The sequence below is a fragment of the Strix uralensis genome, chromosome 7, assembly GCF_047716275.1.
Source record: "Strix uralensis isolate ZFMK-TIS-50842 chromosome 7, bStrUra1, whole genome shotgun sequence".
NCBI classification, from domain to species: Eukaryota; Metazoa; Chordata; class Aves; order Strigiformes; family Strigidae; genus Strix; species Strix uralensis.
The window spans coordinates 5,624,241-5,641,187 of NC_133978.1; the positions used below are offsets into that span (position 1 = coordinate 5,624,241).

General features: G+C 49.5%; 1 protein-coding gene across 1 annotated transcript; it reads right to left on the minus strand.

The window, feature by feature from the left end:
* Positions 1-1,871: 1,871 nt before the first annotated feature.
* Positions 1,872-14,711, minus strand: LOC141946209 (collagen alpha-1(XIII) chain-like). Its single transcript, XM_074875668.1, has 4 exons — positions 14,280-14,711; positions 13,779-14,088; positions 6,099-6,168; positions 1,872-1,903 (listed from the first exon to the last, which is right to left on the minus strand). Coding segments are annotated over exons 1-4 (414 nt in total). The 5' UTR covers positions 14,282-14,711.
* Positions 14,712-16,947: the final 2,236 nt, after the last annotated feature.

Below are 16,947 nucleotides of genomic sequence, written 5' to 3' on the forward strand. Positions count from 1 at the left end.
CATGAGCCCTCCTAGTCTGCACTGTGGCAACAACAGCAGGTTCATTAAAATCGATTAAATACTCCTTAATAAAGTCAGTTTAAATCCCAAATGCAGACTAAGCTGGATGAGTTGGTGCTTAGACGTATAAGGAGCATCCTTCCTCCCTCTTACCATCCCTCAGCCATGGATGTGGCAACCTCCAGGTGACAAAAAGCCAAGGTGGGGGTGACCCCTCGAGCCGCTACAGGCAGTTGTGTAAGAGCACAGCTGCCTACGTGTTCAGAGAGAGAGAGTTAAGCGACCAAACAAACTGTTTGTTTGTTTTTTCCTGAATTGTTCATCCCCATCTATTCATAACTGCTCACAGAATCCGTGGAATTCATTGTGTGGTTTGCATCTTCAAAACAAATGAAACAACAGTATGTCTAAACCAAACAAACCCCAGCCCAAAATACAGCCAGTAGGCCAGGGCGCATGAGCAACCTTCGAGGCTGAAGTGTGTGTATACTCTGGAGGACTCAAAAAATGTGGATGGGGACAACATATTTAAATTTCAGGGAATAATAGAATTCCCAGGGAGATCTCTTATAATAGGGGAAAAAAGGAGGAGAAGTATTTAAGCAATGATTATGCTGCAATTTTCCTTCCAGATGTGCCGTGCCGTGGAGATGCTGTGCCAGCAAATCACATTTTCTGACACGGCAACGTGCTGCTCTGGCTGCGGTGGTGCCGGATGCCTGTCCGTGGCAGCCCAGGCACTGCTCCCTCCGGAGCTCGGCTCTCTGGCCAGCCCGGCCACAAGGGCTTTGCCAGTGCATTCAAGTGAAAAAAGTAATTTAGAAAGCTCAAAGCTTTTGGCAAGGAGTGGCTGCCTGAGACACAGACAAATGTCCTTTTTTCTGATTCTTTGGTTAGTGTCAAAAAGCTGCATTTAGACACTTTTAAAGCAGAAAGCACCTTTTGCATAATCAGCATATAAAGCCATGCTGACTTATCTTCCTGAAAAGGGGTCAAACACAAAACCGTAGCATTTCAACTAGTTCAGTGCACACCTCCTGACAGCAGGGCCATGTATGGGTGTTTCATTGCACACTCCCACCTCGCATTCCTCGTGGCTCTGAGCCAGGGCCACCGACATGGCTTGTGGCTGCCAGCATTTAAATAGCCAGGGTGACCTTTCCACACCCCCATGCCAGGGATCCCAAACACCTTCTCCACCTCTCAGGGCTCACCAGTGTGCTCAGGTTTTTAATCTCACAGGAGCACTCAGATCTGTCCAAGCAGTCCCAGCAAGCTGAAAAAGGATCGCATTAAAAATGACAGCAAGAAAACATAACAGCCATGAAAACAACCTGGCAAGAGGCAGAACACCCTGGCTGGGGTGTGGGGTAGGGGTGAGCAGGCATGACTTGGGCACTGACCGTCTTTTGGCTCACCTGCCCAGAGGCATCTGGGGAGGAGGTAAGTATCCCAAGGGAGAAATGGATGCACCCATTTAGATGCAATATCCTGCCCGAGGCTCAGCCTCGGCTGCCCAGGAATCTGGCCCCACTGCAGCCATCCCCACCACCTCCTCTTCCACCAACAGGGTCCTGCCCTTCCTGAGGTTTCCTCCCTCTGCTGACTGCCCACAGGGCCAGGCAGGGGTCGGGAGGTGGGAAATCCTGCCGCCTCCTGCCAGCTGGACCTGCTGCCTCTGGGTGACACATCCTGGGTGGGAGTCAAAGCCCCGCTGCAGCCCCGCGCCGTTTCTTGCTGGCCTCTTCCAGCAGCTGCCACTGTGCCGAGGGGTCCAGCCACCACGGGACGGGTGCACCCAAGGGTGCAAGCAGGATGCCTGGACCAAACGTGCACACCATGTGGCCCACAGCCCCGGGGTGCAACTGGGGTTACCGCTGCACCTTTGCTCTCGTGGGCCACCCTGCAAGAAGGGAAACAGCAGCAACATTTTTGAGTTGTGACAGCTTCTACTGGTATTTCTGTAAGGTCAATCAGAGCTGAAGAGAGTGGCCAAGCAGCTTTCCCTGCACCCCAGGCTGGGGCAGACAGGGGACGTGGGTGAGGTTTTGTATGAGAAGAAATGTCCATGGGACATTCCCTTGCAACGCCTCAAAGACATTGCCAAGAGGACCCCAGCTCCTGGCCAATGCCAAAATCCTTGCAGTTGCCCTACACCAGCCTCAAAGCCCCTATAAGAGCAAAAGGCACGCTGGTTTGTGGCAGGGTTGTGCAACCTCCCTCTGACCATCAGTCCCAGGCCCCGGCAGCCCACAGGGCCGGAGCTGCCTACTCCCGCAGCTCAGCTCCCTCCTCTGCCCCCGAGTGCTGCCATGGGCAGGGATGGAAAAGCCATTCGACATCCCTCTGAGCTGATTCCCTGCTCACACGGCTGACCGCCTCCAGCGCTGCGGGCTCCCAACCTACCCAAGGAGAAACCAGACCAAAACAAGCATTGCGGGGGCAGAGGGAAAGGAGCCAGCCTCCTTTTTTTTTTTTTTTTAAGGGATATTGAAGACTGGAGCAGAGAGCCAGCAGAGTGAAAAGCAGCCACGTGGGGACTGTGAAAATAGGAGCTGAAGAGAGGAAGATGGGAAAGGTCTAATAAAGAGCTTGTGTATACAAAATACACAAGCGTCCACCTCCACAAGGAAGGCTGTGGGAAGGGGTTTTGGTGTTAATCCCTGGCTGTTTGAGACTGTCCAGGCAGACAGGGTCTGGACCTGAAATTGGGTCTGGATTAGACCAGGAAAACTTAGGGTTTCACCCTGTCAACGTGAAACACAATGCTCTTCCCTTGCAGCATTTTGTTATTACATGGCACAAACCAAGGGAGGTCAGTTGACCGTGAAAGGATCCTCCAGCCTCAGGTAGCTCTCCTGAGCTCTCAGCCACATCCACATCCCATATGGAAAAGAAACATTTCCCTCATCTGATCAAAAGTCATGAAGAGAGGCTCAATCCTAGAAATCAGACCCATGGTCTCACCAGCATCTGCTCAGTTCCAGAAAAATTCCCCAAGTCTCATCCTAGCACGCAATGACCTCGGATCAAAACATGGGCTGAGCTCCCTGTCCACACTGGGCCCCAGCATGGCACAGGGTCTGGGCATGGTGAATAGCTGGGTACAGTCATTACTGCCGTTGAGGCTTCAGGACCCTTTCCCAACCTGTATGAAGTTGTCCCAGATCAGTCTGGCAGATGGTGGGGACAGAAGGAATCACACAGGTTATCTGCCAGACAAAGGGAACTGAGTCTAATTACCCAGGAACTGGGTAATTACCCTTGGGGGTTGTGTCCTCCCCACTGAGACACCGCTGGAGAAGCCCATTGCAACCTCTGAGCTCAAAAATCACAATGCCAAAGAGCGACATCTCACTCACAGGTAGTCTCACCCAGCCCTAGTCCAAGTGATCTGAATTAGCAGCTTCCCAGCTGAAGGAAACTTTTATTTCCTTATTGTTTGTTATAAATACAGCTGCGTTGGTTTTCCTGACCATGTTATTCCTATGGTTCTTATCACACGTGCTCAGATAGCCGCAGCACAGTCACACACTTCACAGTCTTCTTGTTCCCCTACTCCCAGCTTTTCCAAACTATTTACATTCACAACCCTCTGTTGTCCTGAAGGTCTTCTATGGCAATGGGTGACCCTGCCCAGGACCTCCACATCCATACTGAACAGGTCAGCAAATTAACTTGTTTTCCTTTTTCCCTTTTTTGCCGTGCTCACAGTTAGGGTTTAACTCAAATGTCATTTCTGATGAACGTTTATTTTTGGTGAGGAACATGATGTGTTTATAGGCAGTAGAGTGGGCCACTGAGAAGCAACGGGCATGCGCCAAGTCTTGCAACATCTTGATGCTTCTCAGTGCTTCTGAATACCTTGGTCTCCCACAAGGGTCACATTGTCTGGTCCTTAGGGCATTTTAAACACAAGGGAAAAAAGGGCATTGGGGATAAAGAAGAGAGACCATATTGAAACAGCATGACAGTGCTTTCAGGTGGCCAGCATTGCATCAGCCTGGACACCAAAGGAAAACACCCTGGAGCAAAGGGTCTGAGATGAGACAATGGCTACTTGAAGGTGCTTTCATTTCTGCACTGCCCAAAGACTTCACCTGCCACAACATCAGCTTTGGACTACAGCTTCATTTCCCTCAACAGATTAGCTGGCAGGGTGGGGGAAATTTTTACAAATAGTTTCTGTACCTGTAGGATATTTGATGAAGACAAGCAAGTTTGACAGGTAGAAAAGGAAGCCTGAACCTTTATGAGACATCTTTTATTATTGTTCTCCTGAATTAAAGCGGTCCTTCAGAAATATTATGAGCTTAACAGAATGAGCAGGTACCTAAACATTATAAGAAATCCAGCACTGACTGTTGCCGAGGCTTCACTAGGAATGTGGGTATCTGTAACCACATATTATGATCTTGATGCTGGAATACTTGGGCAATTCATCTATCACACACATGGTGTAGGGGGTCACATTCAGATGGCCTCAAAAATCAGTGAATCTCTTTTTTCTCTGCTCTGCATTCAAGTTCTAAGTTTCCTTCTCCAAGCTGGCTCAGAAACACCAGGAGGATATTCATTCCTGTGGTTTTATGGCATTTATATGTCAAGTCTAGGCAGGAACTTGAAAATGGAGTAGTGCTATGATTTGTGTTCCCATCATAGGGAAGGGTTGAAATTTAAAAACAGTTGAACTCAGTTGTGATCTGATCATTGGAGAAGAGATACTTACAAGACATTTCATTTGGACTGTCTTTTAAAATTAAACAAAATAGTTCCTCATGTTTCTTTCTGGGACTAAAAAGAAAGTCCAACAGTCCTGATCTGGACTAGTCAAATCAGGCATTTTCCAACATTCTACAAGTCTGGATCCTGGACTTTAGTTCTTTTCCATATAGTTCATTTCCATAAACCTGTATAGCTTTGCCTCTTTTACAAGCTGCTTCTTTACAAAGCCATGTTAGTCTGACAAGAGACTACACCTCCTATGTCTGTAAACGGGTCTAAATACATTGATCTCAAGACAACATTACCTACAGCAAAGACAGCCCCCTTCATTTACCATTATCCCACTGTTGACCATACTTAAACACACCTTGATATGTGTACCACCGGACACTGTCGAACACCCCACACATTGGGCACCAAAGAGAACCAAAGAACCACAGAAAATGGAAATGCCACTTTCAGATGCTCATCCAGACACAACTTTCTCTGCCTCTTTCTTTTCAAGATGAGTTTCAGTTACTCAGTTTGGGTACACACATTCAAACTCTTCCAAAACTCTGACTTTGGGTGTGAGTGGTAGCTGGCACTTCTCTATTTTTTTGTACACAGCCAAATGCATCAAAAGACAATGAGGAAGGCTGAATGATTCATAGTAATGGAATGAAATGCCATTCACAAATGTTTTTTCCATAGCAATTTGTCACTTATTGTATTGAAACCACTTCAGAAGATGTGTCTCAAAGAGCCTTTTGATATTAGCATGATTAAAAACATAATGCAATTAAGCAATCCCATAATATTTCTGTATGTTATATGAGCGGGACCTTGAGTGACCACTTCATTCAACCCCCTGATAAATGGCTGCTTCTAACAGAAGGCTGGTATTCTGCAAGATGCCTCGGATAGTTGTATAACACCAAGGAATTCAAATCTTCTCACCCCAGAGGCACTTTGGCTCACCAAAATTTAGCTGTTCAGCTTTGGTGTTGGGTCTAGCCTGCATGTCTCAAACCTTCTCAAATCAGCCAAGGAAGATGCACCTCCCAAGAGCCATTCTGCCCACTTCAAAATTGATATCTAAAATGAATGGGAACATCTGCCCTCTAGACGTATCTTCCTCTCTTTATTGACTACACAGATGTCTACCTGGATGTCTATCACTTTTCCTGCTGTTTCTGTCATATGAAGAGTTAGTATTTACACATGTACCTGACTTGTTACACACATCTCCATATTGATTTTCTACACCTCAAGCACGCTGTTACACAAGTATGTGTAACTTTGTATTCAAATACCACACCATATTTAAAATCTTTTAACAAGATGTAGACAAAAAAAGCCCTTCCAAATTGCTATCCGTCCCAGATCCCTACCTGCCGGGCAGTTGCATCGCTGGTGTGTCTCTCGAACTTCTCGGTGTCTTGGCAAGTGGAACTTTAATTTCTGTTAAGGGAGAAAAAAGAGCAAATTGATTCATTAATACCGTTGAAACCAAAGCCTCAAATTCTTAGAAAAGTGGGACTGGGGGATGCTGCCCAAGTAGAGATGGGAGAGACAGAGCAGAACAGTTTGGGAAGAGATGGGAAAAACTGAGCAAAACAGTTTGGGAACGAAGAAAGACACTAAAGTTCATAGTCTTTAACTAGAAATGTGGGGTTTGATTGGAAGCAGGCTGAGGGAGTTTCGTAATGGCCTCCAAATGTGGTCCTCCTGACAGACATTACAAAATCAAGAGCCAGCAGTGGCAAATAAAGAGGTGACTGAGTCCTCATGAGAAAGTCGTGTTTCTCAGAAGACCCTCTCAGCAGATGAAAAATGGAGATCTGAAGCAGGTACTCTTCTCCTCTGTGGCAGACTCCTTATGTTCATGGAGACACTAGGACAGACAGAAGGGTCCCACTGAAAAACTGCAGCTGAAGGTGGCCTGAAAACAGCAACAGCATTTCCTGAAACCTTCAGAGGCTGTGAAGCTTAACTTTTCTCTAAGCGCAGAACAAGACAAAACCTATCAAGAGCTTCCTGAAGGTGGAATCATGTCAAAATGTTCATTTCCAATGAGTTTGGATTTCTAATGGTGCCGGCGTGTCAGTCTCCTGCTCTCTGGCCCCATCTCTGTATCTCTTAAAGGGGCAATAGAGTCCACCCCATCTTCCCGCACTGGAAATGTCATTAAAATTGACCCATGTCCTGAGCAAAATGCACTTTAGGGACAGCATCTACACCACCCCTCATAGACTTAAACAACTGTGATTTAGTGAAGAAAATGCAAATCAATCCAAATAAGTTATTCATTAATGCCTGTGAACCGTGCTTGGTTAATGATTTGAGATTATTTGAGAAGACTGAGCTGCCGGGGTGCCTGTGCTAAGGCATCACTCCTTCTTCCCTTCTAACCCTCAAGCCCAACTGTTCATCCCAGTTGCACCTTCTTATTGTCTGACCTACTTCACAACCGGGGCCAACATTTTGAAAGAAAGAGCCTTATGTTGGCCTCAACAGAAGCCCATGCCCAGGATCATATAGAAATTACTCGATTTTCACAGGTGAGCACCTTTCTGCAAGAAGGCATCAGTTTGGGGAGAATTTCTTTTAGAGAGGAAAATAATAAAGCAACATATTTCTTCCTGGGATGAGGGAAGGCAGAACTGGCTGGAACACTTCCATTTTTCACTTTGAAAGGACTGGCTTCCTTATTGCAAGTCAAAATCAGTAAGGGTTGTTGTGACTGACTAGAAATGGAATATTTTCAGAGGGGTTTTTTGCATGGTAGACTGAAATGTTTTGGTAGTGAGCTGATTTGATATCAGGGTGAGGAGAGGGTTTCACATGAAGAGAATTGCCAGTTCCCATATAGCATTTTATCTTCTCAGCTTAAAAGCATAGATATGTGAATCTTTCCATTTGGGCACGTTCCCATCTAGCTGCCACCCCCAGATGGCACGGCTCTGCTCCGCAGATCTGCCTGGCATTGAACACTTTGTGCTAATGGTCAAACATGGGCACAAATAGGACAGCGGAGCCTTTATTTGGATACTCAGACTGGTATGTAGACATATGCATTCCTGTTTCCATCTACACATGTGCCAACCAAAATGTCTGAACACAAGAGTGCTGCATTCGGGTGGGGTTCCCATCTTTGGGAATTAGGCTTAGCACAGGGGAGGGAGGGGTGATGGTTCACACAGGCAGGAGTAGAAAGTCATTTCCTAACCAGCAAGGGTCCGAACACCCTTGCTGCAGCAGGGCGCTTTCTAGGACAGAAATCTGCAAGGAAATATGCAACAGATCCCTGGCCCGCCAAGTGCAGAGGCACCCCAGGGGCCAAGAGGGAACCGTGCGGGGAGGGAAGGCAGAATTAGGACTTGCTGCAAGAAGCCTTGGCTGGGTTGTTCTGCCAGCTCACAAGGAGAGGAGCAGCATAACTGGACTTATCAAGGAAGTGATGACCCAGCAGGACTTGAGTATGAATGGGAGAGGAACAGGAGCAATAGCATTTCCCCACAGCTTTATCTGCAGGGTCAGAGTACTGGAAACACCTGGGACAACTGAAATAGCCTTCTCAAGGATGGGGGCCCCTCAGGAGGGAGGCACGGGTGCTGCTGGGCAGGACTGGGAGGACAGCCCCAAGTACGGGTACCATGCAGCCATCGGGCACTCACTGGCATTCGGTATTTTCTCCATCCCTGGCCGTCGCAGTGCCGCCCTGGAGCCCAGGAGCTCTGCACATCCCTAGGGACTGCCAAGGGCAGTGGTGCTGTGCGATTTTCCCCCTTCAGTGGGAGGCAAAACCTACCAGGAATTTCGGAGCACTGGAGTTCTGTTTCCTGCACAATCTATTAAACAAACATTGACTGCAACAGAAAAAATCCTTGGCTTCTGGAGACCTCAGTTCAACTCTGGGTTGAGATGGTGAAATGAAATTAAGTCCTGGCCTTTTCTGGTTCCCTCATTACCACCGTGCTAAATACCACCTGGTCCAACACAAGAAGCCAGCTTTGCTCAGGACAGCAAAAAAAAAGGGCCTTCCCTCTAAAACTGGCCTTTCCAAGAGAAAACTTCCATTCCCAGGCAGCAGAAAACCACTCCATTTTAGGGCAAGGTTGACTTCTGTAAGCAAAAATAAAAGATCGTGTTTGCGATCTCCTTTCTGGGTTTGCTTTTTCACCGTGGGAGACACCTAAGAGCATGAAACATCAGAGCAGCAACTGGCTACCTCTTGCCCTGGCAGAAGTGCTGAAAACACTTCTTATAGAAAGGAGTGGCTTGTCAGCATAGCCTGCTTGCTCTTGCTTGTCGTGTTTTCAGGTGACATAACAGCTGCACCTTCCCCTGTACATATGAAAGTGGCTGAAAAACCATTTGTCGGCACTGGGGCCACAACTGACTGACTCTGACACGGGGACTGTGTATTTAGGGAGCTATTGCACATCACTGAGTGCAGAGGAAAGGGAAAAAGCCTCTGTCTGCAAGAAGGCAAGGCCAGGAGGGTCGGGCTGAAACACATGCTGGAATGGGCAAGAGACAGCACGGGCTTTTCCTGTGGGTTTTGTTAACTCGCCACTAGCATGACAGGACAGGGCTGGCTTGGGTGGACAGAGCAGTGAAAGCAAGACCTCTTCTCACATTAAAGGACCATGGCTGTGGCCTCCCAAACCTTGCAAGTGCCTGTCTATTTTGGATGGGCACTTGAGATTAGGTGAAAGAGAGGGCACTTCTTCAAAGGGGACAGATTAATAGCTCTTTAACAGACGTAGTTGTTTGCAGTCACCCGGGGAGGTGAAATCATTTCCCACCACTATCTCCAACAGCTAAAAGAAACATGTTTCAAATAGATAATCTATTACAACCATCAGGAGGATTTCAAGGGCGGGTGGTTTTGTTAACTCTTATTGTTTTATCTCCAATTTCGCTGCTTTTTCTTAAAGGCCCAGCTCCTGGAATCGCAGGACCCTGTGGCATAGAGCAAAGCAAGCAGTGAGCCCTCCCAGCTGGAGCGAAAAGCTTGGAAATAACACCATCTAGATTCAAGGATTGCAAACAGTTGAAAGGAAATAGGACTTGGCTACCAGAGAAATTGGAAGGAAAAAAAAAAATCTCATTAGTTTGGGATGGAAAACACTAAGCTAAAGATCAAGGCAGGGGATGCCTAGAGCAATCTTGCTGATCCTGGGAAGCAGAATTGAGCAGTGTGCTTTGACACACTGAAGGAAAGGAGGGAAAAAATGCTTTAGGTCAGGAGGGAAAGGGAGTTTTCAGGTGTCCCTTCTTTGCTTGCATAAGTAAGAAAAGAGTCCCAGGGAAATGAGCCTATTGAGAAAGCAGTGAGGATCAATGCTCCCTCCCCATCCATGGCACAGCTCCTGAAACCCTTCAGCGTCACTAAAGACACAACAAATACCTTCAACACAAGTCCCTGAGAGGTTGAACGCACTCATCACAGCGCAAAGGGGCAGGCGATCTTCCCCCAGGCTTTACAGGATAACTGCTGTTGTGTTACACACACACTTCTACTTCCACAAGCACACAAATTCTGGTGGTTTTTTTTCCTAGCAGCAGCATTGAATCCATCCTGCTCTCCACCCTGACGAGCTTTTGGCAAATGAAACAGTACCAAATGTTACCCAGCATGGGAAAGGACCTTGTTTTCTTCTTTGGAAAGCTTTGTCTTTACTGCACATGCCAGTAGTGAGTTTATTTGTGCTCTTCATACGATTTTATGATATCCCCTAAATGCAGAGGAATTCCTACATGGAGCTAAAGTTCTTCCTGAACTACCTGCTTCTGGCCCATTCCACACAGATGTTTTTGTGGGAAAACTTAGTCAATTTGTGCCTCGCAGAAAATTCCCCTCTGCTATTCACTGACACCAGGCAGAGGTTTACACAGTAACAAGTGAAGCAGCACTGGTCGGGCTGCTTCTGGGGAAGCATCTGTGGCCCTCTCTTTGCTCATCCTGAACCAAAACAGTAACACTGCCACAGCCAGCTGCAGGTGCTCCAAAACTGGGCTCCAACACCAGGAAAACATCCCCACCAGCTGGCTTTAAATTAACATTTTAAACAAACCAACCCAGCTCCTCTCCCTGCTAGTTTGCTTTACCTTTGCTTGTCTGGAAGTAGGGCACCTAACAGGACTTGGCATTTTGCACTTTTCAGTGCAATCCATACAGTGTCCTCACGGCTGCTCACAGACCATTGGGGACCTCGAGGGCACACCTGGGCACAAACATGGCACAGCCTGGAGGACACCATGTGCTCCAGGTCGAAGCACAGAGCAGTACAGGTTTTGAGCATAACCTCAGAGCTCCTCTATCAGCCCTTGAAGACTTCGCTTCTTCGCATCCCTCCAGCTGATCTTCACAGCCACCAGAGCTAGAAATGTGCTGCCATGCCTGTGGCTCCTCACACCTCCCACCTCCCTGCCTGGCTCAGACCAGCTCTTTCCAAAGCCGGGGTTTCTTTAAAGCTTTGCTATTTTATTTTGTGATGGATAACACTGAGCTGGCAGCTGTGAAACCCATTAAGGTTGAAACACCAGGAAACCGTGAGGATGTGGCAGTGAGAGGCAGTGAGGGTCTGAGCAGGGGGGAATGAATATCCTGCTGTCATGTCCATCACAGCAAGCCCGGCCACAGCCCCTCTACCCCCAGTCACGCTCTCCTCATGCTCAGACCAGTCTCTCATTTTCCTCATTTTTCTTCTCCCATCCTTTCCCAGCTTCCCTTAATCTTTCCTGTTTTTCTCCATCCTTCTTGTCCCTCAACAGCCAGTCTGGGACACCCATCCAACTTAGCCCCACTTCAGACCTAATGAAAAGGAGGACCAGCGGGATTTGTTTTTCTTTCTTAAGCAAAAGCCCCATATGCCACCCCACCATCTGTCCACCAGCAGACCCCCGCCCTGCACCTTGAGCCGCTTGGCCCACACCAGTACCTCTGGCTGAGTTGTGAAGATCTGAAGTAGCTGTTTGAGGAGCTTAGCTGAAGTGTGTAGCGGAGTTGGGGAGGGTCTCCTCCCCAGGAGGCACAGCCCTCCTCCCCCCACAGGCAGCAGAGCTTCCCAGGTGTAAAGGGATAGGAGACCTGGACCAGGCATCTCTGCTCCTCCACAGGCTCTGGCACCTTTCTCCAAGCTATTTTTGAAGCTGTGGCCCAGCAGGGAACCCGTAACCCTGGTGGTACCTGGGAGCAAGTGCTGGCCCCTCAAGCAGTGGTTCCTGTCCCATGACTGCTCCCCACACTGGTTGTGAGGGGGGCTGGGCCCACTCCAAAGGGGCTCAGGAGGGGCTGCTCAGAAAACAGGGGTGCTGCTGGGCGTGTGGGCATCATGAGAGCCCCATTTCCTCTCTAAGCTGGGTTATTAAAAGGCAGAAAGGTGCTGCGGCCAGCAGAGCCAGCAGGACACAGGGGGCCATCCGGCCCCGGGCACCGGTCCCGGGAGGCATCCTGTGGCACGTCTCAAATCACTTGGTAGAGATAAACTGTGACTTCCCAGGAGACTCATGCCAGCAGCGTCAAGGGGACCGCTGCGCGTTATCCTCTGCTCAGTGGCAAGGAAGGAGTGCCTGCGCAAGGGTGCAACCGTGGGGCACAGGTCCAGCCACTTGCAACACTTCTGCCTCCCCAAAAAGCTTTTTTCCTATGGGGTATTGCCCCATGGACCCTGTCTCCCCCTTATTCCTCATCCAAAGAGGCCACTCAAAACCACATCCCTGAGCTCCTACGGCATTTGCTAACTCGAAGTTCACAACTTTTGACTGCAAATCCCAGCTGATGCAGGGACCGCTCCCACGAGACCCATAAACAGTAGCCAAGCCTGTCAGCTGTAGGTTTAAACTCCTCACCACAGACCTTCACAGCTCCTAGAAAGTGGGGGTGAGGGGGGGTCCCCAGGTCCCCCCAGGTGCCAAGCAGCGTTGCCCCAAGACAGGTTCCAGTAGCCACCACTCTGATCATCCCACTCCTCACCTCATTTGGTAAAAGCAGCACGCAAGATTTTTTTCAGACACAAACAGTTTTTGGGCTAGCCCCGGGGATCTCTCCAGCCTGTCTCAAGCCAAGGCTGGAATAAACAGAGAAAAGGAGAGGTGGGTAGAAACAGCCCCAGCCCTGAATCGCAGCCCCAAGCGTCCCCTAGAGCTGTGGGAACAGGTCAGTGTGGACCTGCCGGGAGAGTTCAGAGACGTGAGCCACCATCTGCTCCCTGACATATGTCAAAACCACTTCAAAGCCCCAACGAGGCAAGAAATACTGCAGGATACTCATCCTGCCCAGGGCAGAGAAGCCCAGGCAGCCCCCAGCAGCATCAGCACAGCAGAATAAAAGGTGTCAGCAACAAAAATCTGCACTTTTGGGCCCTCTATATAGACCTGCTGAAGCTCAGGCTTCTTCAGCAACAGCTTTCCCCCATCCTCAGAGGAAGAGTCCACTGGCTCCAGTGGAGTTTGGATGAGGCTCAAGTGGGCATAGCAGACATATGCTCTGCACTGATGCTCTGGCAGTACCAGAAACTATCCTGGCAGTGACAGCATGTCTCATTTTCCTGAGCCAGGAGCCATGGAAGGGGTCAGGGCTGGCACAGCGGCAAAGCCAGTCCATCACAACACTGGTGTGTTTGCAGTTACCTCCTCCCGTAACCACACCAGCTGTGGCATGCCTTGCCTGTCCCTCTCCCAGGGCTCAAACCCACAGTGAATTCCCAGGTTTGACCTCTAGCTCTAACCCTTTCAGCAGGCAATGTCATCAGTCACCAGACAGAGAGGGTTGCAGGTTCTTCCCTCCCTGCCAGGACCAGGGATGAGGTTTCCCCTTTTGCAAAGTGCCGGGCTTCAGGCACAGTGTGGGCTGGGGCAGAGGGAAGCAAACGCCAGGCAGGTTTGAGAGGTGGGAGGGACCTGAAGGCATGGGAAATTCAACCTAGCAGCATCACTTGTGCAGAAATACATTTTTAAGGGAGAAAAAAAAAAAAAAAACAGATAATGGGACTATGTGAGCATGCACATGCCTCAAATCTATAGTACTGCAAACTATACACGCTAAATGAAAGGACACCGACCTCATCAAGCAGTTGGTCAACTCTTCCCAAAATAGCTGTCTCCATTTGGTCTGCTGAGAGCCAGGCAGGGAGCTGTGTGGGCCTGTCCGCTTCCAAGTGGGACACCCGGGACTGCAGATCGGAGGTTCGAAAGTACAGCAGGAGGCTCAGCACCAGAGAGAGCAGGGAGACGCCGGGCAGCCCCGAGCCCAGCAGGAGAGGGAGGCGGCAGCATCTCTCCCCGTCGCTGGTCCTGGGGGGAGCCACGCACCCCCTGTCAAAAGCTGCTTCGCCGATGCCTTTCCAACTCTTCTCCTCCAACATTCCCTCCCTGTCCTGAGAAACAATAAATAAATAAATAGAATAAATAAAGCCTTGCTCCTACTCTGAGAAGCACAATCCAGAAGGCATAGAAAAAGAGCGTCCAAGGGGATCCCAGTGCCAGCAAATAACAAATAACAGCAATAATGACAAAAGTGGATAGGGGGGGGTCTTTAAAAAATAAAAACAAACCACACACACATAAGAGGCGTGCAGAAAAAAAAGGATCCAACTGCAGCAAACAGTGGGAGGGGGGAAAAAAAATCTGATCAGGATTTTTTTTTTTTTCCTCCTGTGTTTCAGTCTTTTGGCTCGCTGGTAGATATTTTTTTTTTGTTTCCTTCTAAGCTGCCAGTTTCAGTTCCTTCGCAGACCGGCCAGGAGCTCGCACATGAAAGTCCCCATTAGAGAGAGGTAGTTCTCAGCTGCTCCGGCAACGTCGTGCTCTGGCTGATCGTGGCTCCCCTGTAACATGACACACTCCCTCCGAACTACGGGGCTGGGATGAGCGAGCTGCGCGGCTTCCCAAAGTAACCTCCTCTGCTCGCCCTCTCTCTCCACCTCTCCCTTTGCTGCATGATTTATTTATTTATGCAAAGCGCCGGGGTGGGATCGGGCTGTGGGACGCCCCTGTCCCGCTTGGTCCCCAAACCACCTCTCCGCCGCCAGCTCTTCCCTTTGAAGTGACTCTCACCGAGGTTATTTATAGTGGCAGGAAAGAGATTGTAAAGCAGAGGCTGGGCTCACATCAGCCTGTGTCTGTCTTTCCTCCCCGCAGCCGAAGGGCATTTTACAGGATGGTGCAAATGGGCTATCGCGTCCCCCACATAGACCCCAGGGCAGTCCCGAGGCACCAGTGGTGGGATATTTTGACCCCAATATTCTGAGGAAAGCAGCCAGGCAGGGTGAGAACCAGAGGGAAAGGTCTGGAAACAAGAGCCGGCTGATAAGGACTCTGCAGAAAGCAAGCAAAGGGCAGCAGGAAGCAACACCCCAGGCGGGCAACTTGCGGCACAAGGGGAGAACATTTTGGGCTTGATTTGGACGTACAACCTGCCGAGCCTGGGGCGCACCAAGGGCGTTCAGAGGAATTAATCTGCTGAGGCCCTCTAGTGAAGCAGAGCTTCCCGTCACCTCCTCCATGTCCCGCCAGGCACGGGGCGCCGAACAGAAAACCCCCTTGGCGGGGAACAGTCTCCCCAATACGTGCCGTAGGGCAGTTCCGAGCCACGCGCCTGGGAAACAAAGCCTCTCTCTGTTCTTCGGAAGCAAGGGAGGCTCACCTCTCCCAATTTTTCCAAGCATGACATACAATATTTTATCCTCCAGGGTGACACGCAGGATCTGCTGAGCCCCTGACTGTCCGTCTGTCCATCCTTTGATCCCCTTCTTGAGCGTACACAGCAGCGAAGCAGCGCGGGGCCCGTTGTGGCGCACAGTCATTAAAACCCAGGCAGCAAATTGGTCTCTTAAAATCTGGCTCCCTTGTGGCTCTTTCGCTGTCATTTACACATTTTAAATGAAGATTTTGCGTGCAGTCTGTGCTGGAAATTACTGGCAGAGAAAACTCATATTCATCTCTCGCCCAGTCTCTGTTTCAGAGGGCTGGAAGAAACAGACCTTCTGGGAGCAGGTTAAAGTGAGCACGAGCTGTTTCTTCTCCATCAGACAAACCCTTGGAGGGCCCAGTAGCACACAGCCCCGATTCTTTGAATGGCCTCATGCCTTTCACAGCCACTCACTTCCCGAAATGGGGTTTTAGCGTCTGCGAGGCAGGAAATCCTTTCTTTATTTCTTTTAGCAGGTTTCTTGTCATCTCTCTGCTCAAATTCGCGTTGCTGCTCCGCCACGCACGGAAAACACCCCTCTGATGGCTGCAACCTTTCAACAGCTTCTCATATGAGCGGGGCAGTGCTGTGTAACCCACAGACCCAGCACACGCAGGGTGTCTATTTGTTTGGGAGGCACAGCCGCTCCACTCTCCTACCCCTTGCTCAGTCTCTTCCAGCTCTGCCTGTGTTTGCAGCCTATTTCTCTGAAAATGGAAAAGGAGTCTTTGAGGCTGTGACTCTGCCAGAGAGAAACTGTGGTCCATGGAGTTACCTAAGATGCCATCCACTATCACAACAAGCGAACAGTGAGAAATGAGGGGGAGATGCTTAGAGGCTGATGATACAGTGTTTGGGAAGCAGAGATCTACACGGAGAAATAACAGCTGGCAACTGGGATGCAGGGCATCCTACAGAGCTCTACTTAAAGATGGGGGTTGAACTACTGATGACTGCAGCTACCTGCCTGTGTTACACATAGTTTCACTGAAGGCTGTCTCACTCTCTCTCTCTCCCCTTTATACCAGCCCAAGCACTAAAATCACAAAAACGCGCCCTCTAAGCTCAAAACGGAAATCTGCTGGGTGTCTACATTTCATTTCCCCACACCGGCTGGGGAGAGCTCTCTGCTCTTTCGCTCTGATTTGTGATAGAGATCCTGCTGTCCAGACACGAGCATCGCCTGAATGACTCTATAAGTGCCTTTTCCTGCCTCCCCGCCAGCCCCTCTCCAGCTGATCTGTTCATTTAGGGGGTATGTCATAGCTGCTGCAGGCTGGGGAGCCACTCTCAGCCGCGTTTCATGCGGAAGCCTTAGCTGCAGATGTACAGGAGGGTAATTTTTCTATCCATGAGGCATTAAGGAGCCCTGTCATCCCGTGCCAATACAAATGGACTAATTTAGCTATGAACCTGAGCCAACTGCGCATGTCGACTCTGCAGCACTGCTTGTCAAACAAGCTGCCTCCAGAAATGGGCCCCAGCATGTGGACTCATCTCATCGCTCCTTGAGTTGAGCACGACCCAACCTTCAGCTCTCT